Consider the following 14392-nt stretch of genomic DNA (forward strand, 5'->3'; position numbering starts at 1 on the left):
TTTTTTTTCTGAGTGGGGCAGTCCCGCCCATATTTTTCATTTCATTGGATAGAGACAGTGAAGATAGACAGGAAAGTAAGGGGAAGAGGGCATGTCTGCAGGGCATGGGCCAGATTCTAACCCATACCGACATGGGCATATGTGTGTACTGTAGACCGTGGTGCTAGACCACTGGACCACCCCAGGCCACTAATTTAGACTTTTAAGGATTTCACTCATCTGAGGGATAGGATAGCACACATAAAACATAATGTACACTTTTAAAGATCACACTCACCTGAGAGACAGGATACAGCACATAATATAATAAGACATGACACTTACACTTTTAAGGACAGTTTTCCCCCCCTGAGAATGTAACCTAACCAGAAACACCTCCTGTTCCTATATGGGTATAGCTTGCATAGTTAGTACACTATACACAGTACTAAAATATATGTTTATCAAGTTTCTTGAAGCACATTTTGAAAGTTAACTGTTAAATATGTGGTCATGTTAAGGAGTGATGTTGGCAAAGAAAGCAGTGGTCATTCCATACTGGATTAAATGTCTGGATACCTTCTGCACCATCTTGTCTTGAAAGTTGTCCATCATTTTCTGGTCCGTCATGCGGCTGTCGTTTATTTTTCCAACCAGGTCTTCGACCTTTCTGCGAAGGTCATTTATCCTTGATCTAGAGCAAACACACAGTCCTACTCCGTCAGTCTGCGACATTAGCGGACACTCTTTATGTAAGCCTACGACTTTCAAACTATGGTGAACAATTATAGAGTTGAGATAAGTGTCTTCAGTTTTAGACTGACACCCATGTAGCCGCACAGCACACACCCATATCCTAAAAGTTATAGAAGGGAGGAGTAGGCAAACACATGTATTTTCTGTTTTCTACCTACTCTATCTGTTGGTCTTGAGTCTCATCCATGCTCATTAATGAGGTTGTCTCACTTATTGATGAGTCAGTGCCTAGCCCCTCATCTGGATCCACCTGGGAACAGAGGATAGAGGATAGAAACCACACATGCAGTGAAGCACTCAGGTCAGGTCCAACAGAAAAGATGATGTTCACTACACACATGAATATGCTGGAAAATGTTATGAATGTTTAGAGGGGTGTATAGGCTACCAGTAGCCTACCTGAGGAGGTTGGAGTCTGGGTTTAGGAGTTGACTGTGAGGTGGAGGGAAGTTTGTCAAATAAAAAATCATCCATTTGAAGATCGGACAGGTCGCTCTCTCTGTACCTATTAGAAAAATAAATGGTCATGTAGGTTCCCCTATGCATTAGCCATGCATTGAACTAATAGTTCAGGTCTGGTGATCGTCAGGGCGGCGGTGTTTAATTACTTTCGGTAGTGAGAGGGGGAAATGTGTCTGGCTAGCTACTAGCTACTAAGCTAAAGTCGACTTTCACAACGCAAAAAGACGAAGCACAGCCTGTCCTCATACATCAGACAAGCTTACACATGAACATTTATTCATTCATATTTTCGTTTGGTACTGACAGCTAGATAGCTCTATCTCTAGCTAGCCTTCTACAGATTGCGAGCCACAGCTAATTTGAAAGAAACAATACCTCGTCGCTCGTCAATGGTATGAGGTTTATAGAAAAACTTCTGAGTATAATGTCATTTAAAAATACTTACGCTTCTGCGAAATAAACTGAAGGATATAACCTTTTATACAACTTCTAGCTACTCTTGTTTTTTTATGGGACGAAGGCTTTGCATAACGACGGCTGCGTTCGTAAATTCGCTCTGAGAGCGCCGGAGTGCACACTGGGAACGTCACAAAGGGACCAAGTAATTTGATTGGACAAGAAGCTCTCCATGAATGCTGATCAGATTTCCAGAGCGTATTTACGAACGCACCCGAATGCTTTACATTTCCCCGGGAAATCTCTCACGTGGTGCCTAATCATTCATAATATCGATCATTCATAGATTATTGCTTTAGCCCCAGCCTGGTATAGACTAGACTGAGTGTATTGTCATATCATGCTAGTAAATACATTTTATTTTTTTGGTGGACGGGAGTAATTAATTAGTTAGCTCCAGAGTGTATTTATTTGGATTGAATGACTGATTCAACTGAATGTCAAGCACCATTTTGTCTTGACTGTCTCAGTCAATTTAAATCATACTGTATTTACTGACATGGTGGGAACTGGGAAGTGGATTAGGACGGGAGGTAGACCATAATCAGAGACCATAGCCTAATCCTTCAAACCTGCCTCTGCTCTCCAGAGCTCTGCCAGTGTAGCCTACGTCAGTGCCGTGGACAGCGGTCACTTGTGCGTGTGCTGTCCACGAAGATCAAATCAATTTATGCGTAAAATGTTTCTCTAAGATTGTTTTTATGATCTGTGCTTCGTAACAAACAGTTCAACATATTATCTAAGCTTTATTCAAATATGTTTATGAAATGGCACCATCCAATCGAGGATTCTACCGCTGAACTCCCACCTTTCATCTGACACCTGAATAACTTGAACCGCAAGGTAAACTGCAGTCTTCTTTTTTTTTTTGATTTAAAATCAAAATTTGTGTTCAGTTGCAACTGATAAATTACCATTTCTAGCCTACTTTAAAATAGACTGAATTGTGAATTGTCTGTCATCCTAAAACACTTACATATTGGAAATGACTTATAGTATACGGCAAAGTCCATAGTAGGCATACCTCCACGTCATGTTGTTCTCTACGGGAGCCTATATATATAGTAGCAAAGATTGAGCAAAAAGAGATGTCCTGAGGATCGCTGCTGTGTCTGAGACTTATCGGTCTGACTGCAGGGCTTCCTTTTAAATCTGTTCTTATAACTCATTTTGGCATTTAATTGACGCTGCTCTTATTCTTTTTAATGTGTCTGTGTTTTACTTATCTGTTTCTACTTTTGTTTTTATTTGCATATCTGTTTTTGTAAAGCACTTTGCAACATTGCTTTAAACTGGTGTTTATTATTATTTTATTAATTTATACAAATCATTACTGAGATAGAAGAATACAACTGAATTAAAGATGAAAAACATTTATTTGATTGAGTGTCAGCAACCTCAATGCCATACATTCACCACATTTAATGTTTTATATGTACACATGACAGCAAACACATTTGATTGGGAGAAAGGAACAGGGAAGGGGTAAAATAGTGTAGTCTCTGATTCCTCTCTCTAGTTGATCTGTGCAATCAGTCCCTCAAGATCTGGACGTGCCTTGAAGCGCACTAGGTAATCTGCCTCTGTGTGCTGGGGTAAAAACAGAAGGGCATGGTTGTTTATCAGAAGAAAGAAAACATATTTTTGATCAGTCATATTATGTGCCATGCTTAAAACCAGACAGCATTAAACATGAACATTGTGCATGTGCAACAGTCATCTTCTATCCAGTTCTTTAATCCTACCCTAACCTAACCTCCTACAGTACTTCTTTAGCCTTAAAAAACAAAAAAAAACAAAAACAGCATCTGGCCTGTAGAGGGAGCTACAGGACTGTGGTGGAGAGTGGATGATAACATGATTGGCACCAATAGGCTAGGACTAGGTGCACGATCTCCACTACTTCCTGAAAGGCTCCTTGCATGAACATATCCTGTCTCACTCTATTGGTTTAATTGATTAATCAGCTGTGCGGTAAACTGTTGGAACACACAGTGCACAGCTGATTAATCAATTAAACCAATAGAGTGAGACAGGATATGTTCATGCAAGGTGCCTTTCAGGAAGTAGTGGAGATCGTGCACCTAGCCTATTGGCCGGTGCCAAATCATCCCGTCATCCACTCTCCACCACTGCCTGTAGCTCTCTCTACAGGCCAGACGCTGCCCACAATTGCATGCATTCTATCATTCATCATTTCTTGCAATAGAGTGCAGTTATAAAACTGGCTTCAGTGCAAAATAAAGTGCTCCACATCTGTGCCAGTCAGTGAGGGTGGGTAGAATCATTTAGGATTTGATCTACTTTCTTGTTTATCTGTTGAGTTTCAGAAATTCGAGTTAAAAAGGAGCATCAAATGTGGCTCCACTCTCATGATAATAAAATATATAGTAGATGACTGCTGATATGTAAAATTACATTATTATTACATAGAGTGCTAACTAAAAGTTGAACCTAGTTCCCCAGTTTCTCCGTAGCACAACAAGATAATTGTGCAGATGATAATATTTAGAAACATAGGACGCTCACCGGTTTGACATCGAGTTGAACACCCTCGGGCTGATTCTTTAAAAGGACCTCCAAAAGGATTGGGGACAGTGTGCCGTTTAGTTGGCGGAGCTAAAAAAAACAAAACATGACACTGATCAATTCTCCCCCAAATTATGTGCAAAAAAAGTAGGGATATAGGCCAAAGAGAAGACATCGCAAACGCTCTCGGTGCTCTGTTACCTGGACTACTCGCTCATGGGTCTTAAGGGTGGCGTCTATATACATCTTGGTGCCTTGCTCCTGCATGAGCATGACTTCTGTGCTCTTAGTGGGTAATGCGTAGCTGAGGAGAGAGGAGAAAAGTGTGAGAGTGGATAGCACTCAGGATCAACACATCACTTCAAACGTCCTAGAGAATGTATTATGCCATACAAGGGACAATCCTGTGAACTATGTGACAGTGACATAGATCTTTTGTAATCTGAACTCTTGGAGGCAGCCATTGATTTTTCAAAGGAGATCATTTCTTTGGGTCTTTCTATTACTGGTGTAGCTTTTAGGGTACATCGTAAAGCAATATTAGTTCAAAATTACCTTGAAGGAACCCTATGGTAAGTAGAAACCTTAACTCTTCCGTGGCACGACAGCTGCCTCTCACCTGTCATCCACTTTGACACGTAGTCGGTTGCAGAGGTTGTGGATGTACTGGGCGTAGTGCTCCACAAGGATCATGTCATAGCCAGAGACTTTCACATTCAGGGTCCCATACTCTGTATCTGTGGCTGTTTTGATCTGCTTCATCTGCTGCCTCTCCTTCTTTTTCTTTGGCTGAAGACATAAGAGATTTAGATATATATTATTAAGATATATTTATATATGTGTACGCTGGAGAGTCATAGAGAAGTGTAAAACCTGAGTGAGACATAATGTACTGCATGCATAATGTACTCTGTCAACACGGGTTAGGGTTAGAGGAGTCTTACCGCTTCTTTGGGTAACAGGTACTTGTATCTGCCTATCCCATGCGTAGGCATGCTCCTGTACTGCCTCACATTGCCCAGTCCACCGCTTTCTGAAAAGAACAATAGTCAAAACAGTCACTTAAGTTATGAAGTCATAAAACAGGAATAATTGCCACGTTTACCAATGCAGGGATTCATGAATTATGTAGTCATATCATTTACCTTGAAGCGGATGCAGGACTGAAACTGTTGACCTGAAAATACACAACATACAAATGACATACTCATACTGTGGTGCAGGTGCACTCCTGGTGTAAAAATGTAATCTGATGTCAATAGCCACTATCGGAATCACTATGTAACCACACAAATGAACACAATGCGTGGTCCTAAAAAGTTCAAATGGCTCATCTCAGTTTCAGTGCCATCAATATAGGTTTTAGCATAGTTTACCGACCTACCTGCATAACAATGCTGCTGCTTCGTTCAACGCACGCGAATGTCGCGAGAATGTAGCCTGTACCTGAGAAGAAGTCATATTTGTTACACATCTGTCAAAGTTCGTCTGTCGTTGATGTACTGTACACAGTACTGTACTGTGTCTTGGGTCATTTTCATTTCAATACATGGCAAAGTCTCCGATTCTATCTGTCCATAGAGGATGGCATAGAGGAGGAGGATGCTATCCGCCTAGTACTGGACATGCTTGACCTTCCTCCTCGCAAGCTAGCTAAGAGGCTAAGTTAGCAAGCTACATAACAATACCCAGACCCATGTTCAAATGTATCATTTCTGGATCGAAAACTCAATACCTTGCGAATGACAGAATTCATTGCATCAAAACACACATATACGATCACAAAATATAGATCCAAGTAGCTGGTCTGCTGTGCACACAAACATCACGTGTCGTCCGCCCTAAATGTGGTATAAGAACAGTGACAACAACACTTTGGTTCCGCTCTCAGCTGACATACTGAACCTTTTGCTGAAGCAAAATGGGGCCCAGAGTAAACCACATTGGTTTGATCAGATATATTATCTGTTAACGAGGAAATTACTATGATAATAACAAGTCCTTAATGGCGGCCAGGTAGGGGCAGAATGGTACATTAGAGGGGAGAGAAAACATATTTGGCTCCTTGAGCGCTTTTCCCCAGCAATCAATTCGCTGCGTCCATGACAACCAAAGACAATAACCGGGCTCGTGTTTTTGTTTGACTAGTTAGTAAACTACCACCTTTTTGTTTTAAAAGAAAAACATTTCCTGTAAATAAAAAGTATACATAGGTTATTGTCCTTGTTCTCCAGAGATTATTTTGGTTTGAACAACTATGGGAAGAGATTACTATGCAGCACTAGATAAAATAAACTAAATAAATAGACGTGCTACTGAAGCTGACATCAAGAAGTCGTAATATCTCAGATATCATGGCTTTTGCGCCTTTCTTTGTATTAAATTATAACTAGCGTAAAGACGTTCGGCTCATCTCATTTTTGCTGCCTTCGAAACATGTTTTGTTCCTCGAGCGCTTCTTTCCCAGCAATCAATTCGGCGCTTCCATGACAACTAAAGTAACAGTAACCAAGCTCGTGTTATTGTTTTGCTCGGAGACGACCACATTTAAACCTTTGATTTAAAATAAAGAGATATATATAAACAAAAAGTATATAGATATATATTTATACTATACTATATATTTTGTTGAACAACTATGGGAAGAGATTACTATGCAGCACTAGAAATAAACAGAAGCGCTACTGATGCTGACATCAAGAAGTCGTAAGATCTCATCATGGTTTTTGGCACCTTTCCTTGTATTAAATTGTAGCTAGCGTAAATAAGTTCGTTGTTTATTGTAGGTAGATACCATGAGTAGGCTATGCATGCTGCTAAGTTTTGTATTTCTTATTTTGCAGATACCGACGACTTGCTTTGAAGTACCATCCCCACACGAATGACAAACCAGGTGCCTACGAGAGATTCAATCAACTAGCCGAGTCCTATGACGTTTTGAGCGACCGTAAGTTAGAAGTAGCCTACTTCGTACTCTGTGTGATACATCAATCTATCTGTAATAAGCCTTATGTGGTGTGTTGTTGCCACAGTGGCAACATGGACCGTCTCAAAGTAATAGACTACTATTTCTAATGCAGCTCGGAAAAAGGCAACCTACGACAAGTTTGGGGAAGAAGGTCTCAAAGGTGGTATCCCACCTGAGTCGGGAGGGAATGGAGCTTGGTCATCAGGATACATCTACCATGGGAACCCAGACAAGATATTCAGGCAGTTTTTTGGGGGTGACAATCCGTTTGCAGGTGGGTAAAGGATGTTCATTATTTTCTCTCCTACTTTTCTCAAAGTTAGACCTACCACAATAATGACAATTCCTTGCATGACTACTTGTCTTTCCAGACTTCCACACAACAGATGGGAATGAAGTTGCCATCGGGTTTGGGGGCCTAAGAGGAAGGGGAGTGAAAACACAAGGCTCCCCTATTGAAAGGGACCTCCACCTGGCTCTGGAGGACCTCTTCTACGGATGTACCAAGAAGATAAAAATATCCCGCAGGGTAAGAGCCACATAGGCTTATGCATTATTGTTGAGATGCCCTGTGACCAATATATGTGTACCCAGTAACAAAAAATGGATCAAATCACACTAATAACTTCAGAGACCTAATGAAGACATTATGAGCCATTTATAAGGCCTTCTCAATTAATTGAAGTAAATGTCATGCTATATAGACTTAAAGGGGGGCCACATTTGCTTTTGTATTACTGTATAACAAAAATAAACATTTATTATTCTTAAAGGGGCTATTTGGGAACATTCAATTTTTTAACCTTTAAAATAGTGCTATACAGTCATTGATTGTTGAAGAATAGCCTGTAACGTATAAATGCCTCATGAGCTTAGTTAATTTTTAAACTTAGGGGTTGCTGATGATCGTGTAATGATGGTAAAATACTGTGGAATGTACACAAGACCGTGACCACGGGGGACCAGCATTACTATCAGGAAAAGCATCCCCTGTTGAATATTACTTGCTGTGTCAATGCTTGCTGTGACAACCAAAAGCACCTTTAATCTGAACTCATACTGGACACACTCAAACACTGTGTTCCTATCAGACCCTCGCTCACTGTGTTTGACAATCATTTATTTCAAATCTTGAGTGACATAAATAAGGTCAGTAAGCATTCAACCTACGATGTAGGTTTACATTAATGATGTACTGTATATCTGTGTTTGGTTTACACAGGCTACAGTACTGTGTGACTGCTAGCACAGAGCTCATTGCTGTGTGACTGCTAGCACAGAGCTCACAGTTCTTAACTGAATTAAGAACAATTCTGCACTTACTCACTTAGTCTGTTTTTCATCAAAACTATACAGTATTATGAGTATTGTAATGGGACTATCAAGTAATTAACATTTAGCTTTTTCAGGTTCCCTGTAAATATGTCTCATCTCTAAACCAGGTCATGAATGAAGATGGACACACTTCCAGCATCAAGGACAAAATACTGACAATCATTGTAAAACCTGGATGGAATGAAGGCACCAGGATAACATTCACAAAGGAGGGTGATCAGGTAAGAGAATTGTCATATGTATTCTGTGCTTCACACACATAATTTCCCACAGGAGTTCAACCATGTGACCAGTGTTTTTACATGGAAAGTGGAAACTGTCTTGTTTCTTTTCATACATTTCTCTACATGTTGTAGACAAATACATTCAATATGCATGCCATGCCATGGGACAATTCATTATGAATGAATGAATGAATGAATGGTCTTTATTGTCATTGATATAGTACAGGTACCATACAACGAAATTTGGGAGGGGGGGCTCCCCTGGTGCTAGGAAAAAAATACTAAAAACAAGAAGGGAAAAGAGCTGGTTTACATAAATAAAGGCTATACACTATCCACTATACTATACAAATAAACACTGTGCTGTACTCTATGCTATAAATATCCTAACATTTCCTATCTCTGAACCTTATGTGCACGAGGGTTGTCATATTGCACATAGTATTATTGCACATTCATTTAAAGTGTCGCAGTTTGCAGGTTTGAAATGTTCACAGTTGTGTTTCAGTATTGCACTTGATTTCAATCTAGTAGCTGCCATCAAATTGTCTAGATTGTCCAGGGCCTAGAACCTAGGTCTTTGCTGTGTTCAGGGCCTGAATGGCCCTAGGGTAGAAGCTGAGCTTCAGTCTATTTGTCCTTGCGGACATGGTCCTGAACCGCCTGCCCGAGGGCAGCCGAACAAAGTGTTCTTTATAAAGAGGCCAATATACTTCTGGCTTCTCATTTAGGGTATGAGAACACTAGGTTCCTGTACCCAGATTAAGTCTAGTCCTAGACTGAAAATAATTTAAAATAAACATTTACATAAAAAATGTAATTTAGTCCAGGACTAGATTTTATCTGTGCATGAGAAACCACCTGTATTCATGTACTCCTATCCAGTTCCTTTTACCTGTCTGTTTCTCTTAGGGACCCAACAGTATTCCCGCAGATATTGTGTTCATTGTGCGGCAGAAGAGTCATCCCCGGTTTGCAAGGAAACACAATGACCTGGTCTACATGGCTCAGATCTCTCTGGAAATGGTGAGACAGCCTCAGTCTGATCCAAGAGAGCTTAGTACACACTGCAAATAGTCAGCTTTGATTAACTTAACTCAATTTAGTCCCTATGAAGTAACCAGCTTGTTCCAGGCTATAGTTCAAGGTAGCTCTATTATTTCTAGAAATAATAATTAATTCTACCAAATAATGTCAAATAACATCACTAAGCTGGAAACCATTCCCACCAACATTGGCTGTTACTGGCTAATAAAGGATCTTATTATATATTGTATGCAATCATTGGTTTCTTAGTCAGTGGTGGTTGTAAAGTCATAGCTAAATGTACAGTATGTTAAAACATGGCAATGGTGGAGAAAGCAGTCCATGCCAGCCAGTTTGAGATTTTGGATGAAGCTATAATATAGCATAACGTTTACTCTCCCCATGACAAGTTTATTCCTTCCCCAACAGGCCCTGAATGGTTTCTCTGTTGATGTGGAGACACTAGATGGCAGACTTCTCAACATACCTGTCAATGACATTGTGCAGTAAGTAGTGCGTCACTTAGTTTTGGGTGCACCAGTATCAGTCATCACTCAAAGATGACTTATTAGTTATGTCTTATTAGTTAATAAGAGACAGTGCATACCACTTTCCTAGGTTTACATTGCTTTAGCCATCAGCAGTGTCATACAATGACCACTGCCTAGTCATTTCTTAAACAGGCTTTCCTGATCCATATCATTGAAAGTATATTTCATGTTACGCCGTGGTTTATTTTCTACATGCTAAGAAATCCTAAGATGATTGTGTAAAATGCTGCTTCACTTCCCCACCCAGCCCTCAATACAGCAAATTGGTGTCCGGAGAAGGAATGCCTTTGTCCCAGAACCCTTCCCAGAGAGGAGACCTAATCATCCAGTTTGACACCCTCTTCCCCCAGAAGCTGTCTGCTGAGAAGAAACGACTGATCAAGCAAGCCCTAGCTTCCTAAGAATCAAAACACCCAGGAAGATTGCTTTTAAATAAAAACAAGTTTCTCATTGACCCTCAATATTTACAGAACTGTTGTTACACAGAGGGATACTACCATAGCCATTAGTTGCTATCCAGTTAAAATGGCAGATTGAAAAGAGACCCCACCCAATAAGTAATCAACTTTATTCTTTTCAGATGTTCTAAAGGGATTAAAAAAAGACGATAGAATAAGACCAGCTTCAGTCTCAGGGAAGTGAAGAGGAAAGTGGTTTAGAATGGCAACTACAAGGGAACATTGAATAGAGTAACGGCAGCACAGCATCACCCTCCAGCTAATGCCCAGGTCAACAGAGGGGCTCTAGTTGTGGTAGGCCGACATCATGCCACGTTTCAGCTGTTCATACGCAACGAACATCACCACGTTCCAGGAGCCCAGCCGTAGGAAAGAAGGCATGAACCTGGAGGCAGAGAATAGAGACAACTCAGATCCAAGCCTAGGTGATGACCAACCTGATGACTGTCAAAGCCCATGCGACCGGCCTGAACAGGAAAGGGTAGCCCACACACAAAGACAATCCTTTGAAATCCATCTACTTAATGACATAACACATAGCTTACCCCTTGTAGAAGGCAAGGGGCCCCTCCTTAGTCGCCATAGCAACAGCACAGTTGAGGGCACTACTGTACCGGCCGCGGGCAGAGTTCATGTATCTCGTCTTCACCACATCTACAGGAGAGGCAATCAGAGTGGTGCAAAAGCCTGCTCCAAAAGCTGATGTAAAGTGGCACGGGAGGTCATCTGTGGTGCAAATATTAAGGATTATGGGGAGGCACAGCAAGACAATATCCAGATTTATAACACACTCAATAAACTTGGTAGAGGGCAATGCAATGACTCACCAGTCAAGGGTGTGTTCCTAATAAGTAGATCCTTGATGAGGTCATAAGTCACCAGTTCAGTGCAGTTGACGATTGCATTGCGGGCAATATTCGGGGCGGTACCTGCAATTAGGGATTGGAAACATTAACACTTCTCCCAGAACCTGAAAGTTGCAACATGTATGAAATACAGTTCCCTCAAGACTCACCTCTCCACAGGCCACGAACACCCTCCTGCTTGGCAATCGTCTTGTAGGCATCCATTGTGCCTTGATAACACCGGTTTGACCCAGAAGCCTGAGCCTGGAATCGGACCTTCACCACGTCTGTGGGTTGGGCCATAGCCACTGCCATGGCCCCGGTGGTACAGCCCGCAAGCAGGCGATTACCAATCCCGACATCTGATGAACAGGGGGGTGGGGAGTCAAACTTTCAACTGACAGGTGGGGGGGGGAATTGGCCACCACGTTGTTATAGGGCATGTGTCTGGCCCCAAGTTGACTCACGGTCAGCTCCTTTGGAGTAAAACTGCTTGACGGAGTCGTAGAGGCCGATGCGGATGGAGGCAAAGCTCATCTGCCTCTGTAGCCCCGCTACCAGGCCGTTGTAAAGGCTCCGGGCCCCCTCCGTACGCACCATGGTGGTGATGGTGCCAAACACGCCCCGGTACACAGCTGAGCCGCTCCCAGCAGCTCCTCTGGCCTCCCCCTGGATCTGTACAGGACACAATGGGCATGGAGAAACTTTACACACTAGGAGGGGAGGAGGCATACTTTCACCAGCCGCAGTCACAAATTCATAATTTTTTTAAAATCATAAGCCCTGCAATGATATCAATCAGGTTTTATAATAAGTCTGGTTTGTTTTCTTGGGAACCCAATTATTAAAAACATGAGTAATGAGTATATGGAATCCAAGTGTTCTTGCTGATGAAAGCCTTTTCACAAGTGAAGCTACATGATGTAGTGTAGCATAGTCTCAACAAGTACCCCTTTATAACAGCTCCTTGAGAGACTACTGTCAGAGGAGTCCTAGTGACTTCATGACAACAATCCATAACTGTTTAGCTACATACACATCCTGGCTCTCCATCTGCATAATAAAACACACACAAGCGTGTTTAACCAGCGCTCATAGACCATACCTGTAGGCGCACTTTGGCTGTGTCCAGGGGGAAGGTGAGCAGGTCAGCAATGCAGGCCGCCGTTCCAGCACCCACAAACTTCACAGCAGTTGTGGGGGGCACGTCCGTACGTTTAAATCCAACCATTTTGGGCCTCTCCGTAATATCAGTGGAATGTGAAGACTTAAAAATTGGACCGAAGACCAATGAGGTGAAGACGAGACAGTGAACTCTACCCAGATCTGAAAGGGGAGCCAGAAAGAGGAAACCGGTTACTTATTCATAATAAGGACAGCATGCATCACGACTAGACATGATCAGAATTTATTTTATTACATCCAATGGTACACAATAATACATTCCTTAGGCTCTTCAACATTGGCATTGCAGAAAAAATCAACAATAATAGAAGTAAAATAAGTAATAATAAAGTAGAATAAAGTGAGTGATGGTAGTCGTACGACAACGGGACCAGTCGTACGGCAGTAGAAAAGTAGTGCGAAATTCTGTACAGGTTACATTAAATGCAATATAGTACAGGTAGTGTTCAAGTGATGTCATGTCATATAATATATTATTTTGTAGTGAGGATAGTTTGGGGGAGACAAGTCTTTTGTTTTCTTCCATCTAAAATGGACAGATGTTCACAATGTTGTACATACAGTACGTACAGTTCCAAATAAGGTGTCAGGCTAGCACACCGTTTGAGACAAACAAGTGGAAAGGGGCGGGCTATAAACTGTTCCATTTTAGACCGACACATTAGCGGAACAGCAACGACACCCACCCCATTGTCGGAACTGCCAGTGCTTGACTAAGCAAATGAGGAGGCCAAGTGATCCGAACAAAGAGCTGCACCCGTCCATTTATATAACGCTGAGTCAGACCGCCTACAGCAAGCTATTCAGATGGCTCCTGCTGCAAGGTGTACTTGCAAAAACAAACAATACGACTCCTAACATGTCACAGCCTACAGCAATTTAAACGGAAATGTACAATTTAATTCCTTGAGGCCCGGCTGTATCAGTAACACGGTTTAACCAAATATCAATTAGTGTTCATAATACCTCACTTATGCGACCCAGGACGGCGAAAACAAAGATCAGGATTCTCTAAAGGAGTCCCTCTGGTCGAAATTACTTTCGGATATAATTTGGTTGCCTTGTTGTTCCATAGAAAAGTGTTGAAAAGCGATGTATCCAAAAAACATACTACTCCTCCTGGAATTCTGAAAAACAAGAGCGCAACAGGTTACTCAGCAGCGGAAACAAGCACTCATCTTTCTCAGTAAGCCGAACGGAGAACAAATAAAACAGACGATTAAAATTAAAATTAAATTAAAAGTCTCAATTTTACCTTGGTTTGAAACGTCAAATTTTAATTATTACCCCCCAAAAGAGCGTTGTTGAGACAACACGTGAATTCTAGCCGGTACTGAAGACTCTGGGCTGGCGCACAGTGAGGGGGAAGTAGAACAGCTGCTTTTATATCCTTGTTAAACAACGAGTTACATCACAGCCCGGCTGGCGAATTTGCGAAACCTAGGATGGTATGGGGAAGGCAGGGCAATACCGCTACCTGATTGGTTGGCGAAAAACATGTTTATTGACTGGGCAACACAGTGTAAATACAGAGTTCAAGTTTAAACAACTCCTAAAGGGTTAGGGTTAAGGTTAGGGTTAGGGTTAAGGTTAGGGTTAGGGTTAAGGTTAAGGTTAG

At 41.6% G+C, this 14392-nt stretch overlaps 4 protein-coding genes across 4 annotated transcripts in view; 1 reads left to right on the forward strand and 3 right to left on the reverse strand.

The window, feature by feature from the left end:
- syce2 (synaptonemal complex central element protein 2) overlaps nt 1-2688 on the reverse strand; it is a gene marked incomplete at its 5' end in the record, with an annotated part of 3223 nt that extends 535 nt beyond the window's left edge. Inside the window, 4 exons of the mRNA XM_080529294.1 lie at nt 559-673; nt 894-985; nt 1135-1240; nt 2678-2688. Coding sequence (XP_080385420.1) covers nt 559-673; nt 894-985; nt 1135-1240; nt 2678-2688 — 324 coding nt within the window. The remainder of the gene's footprint in view (nt 1-558; nt 674-893; nt 986-1134; nt 1241-2677) is intronic.
- Nucleotides 2689-2962: 274 nt separating this feature from the next.
- Nucleotides 2963-6022, reverse strand: mrpl48 (mitochondrial ribosomal protein L48). Its single transcript, XM_080530001.1, has 8 exons — nt 5918-6022; nt 5567-5628; nt 5328-5359; nt 5127-5215; nt 4802-4971; nt 4384-4486; nt 4183-4272; nt 2963-3243 (listed from the first exon to the last, which is right to left on the reverse strand). The coding sequence occupies exons 1-8, from the start codon at nt 5936-5938 to the stop codon at nt 3169-3171; spliced, it is 642 nt and encodes a 213-aa protein (XP_080386127.1). The 5' UTR covers nt 5939-6022; the 3' UTR covers nt 2963-3168.
- A 798-nt stretch (nt 6023-6820) lies between these two features.
- dnajb13 (DnaJ heat shock protein family (Hsp40) member B13) lies at nt 6821-10687 on the forward strand (the record flags this gene model as incomplete). The annotated part of the gene is made up of 8 exons (XM_080529295.1): nt 6821-6888; nt 7026-7129; nt 7263-7424; nt 7522-7679; nt 8593-8706; nt 9622-9735; nt 10165-10241; nt 10534-10687. The coding sequence occupies 8 exons, from the start codon at nt 6821-6823 to the stop codon at nt 10685-10687; spliced, it is 951 nt and encodes a 316-aa protein (XP_080385421.1).
- A 210-nt stretch (nt 10688-10897) lies between these two features.
- On the reverse strand, nt 10898-14153 carry ucp2 (uncoupling protein 2). Its single transcript, XM_080528455.1, has 8 exons — nt 14030-14153; nt 13741-13901; nt 12695-12915; nt 12057-12264; nt 11760-11951; nt 11572-11673; nt 11290-11470; nt 10898-11129 (listed from the first exon to the last, which is right to left on the reverse strand). Exons 3-8 carry the CDS (start codon nt 12818-12820, stop codon nt 11030-11032), a joined length of 909 nt encoding a protein of 302 aa, XP_080384581.1. The 5' UTR covers nt 12821-12915; nt 13741-13901; nt 14030-14153; the 3' UTR covers nt 10898-11029.
- Between the last annotated feature and the right edge of the window lie 239 nt (nt 14154-14392).

Source organism: Nansenia antarctica (genome assembly GCF_963989245.1).
Source record: "Nansenia antarctica genome assembly, chromosome: 4".
NCBI lineage: Eukaryota > Metazoa > Chordata > Actinopteri > Argentiniformes > Microstomatidae > Nansenia > Nansenia antarctica.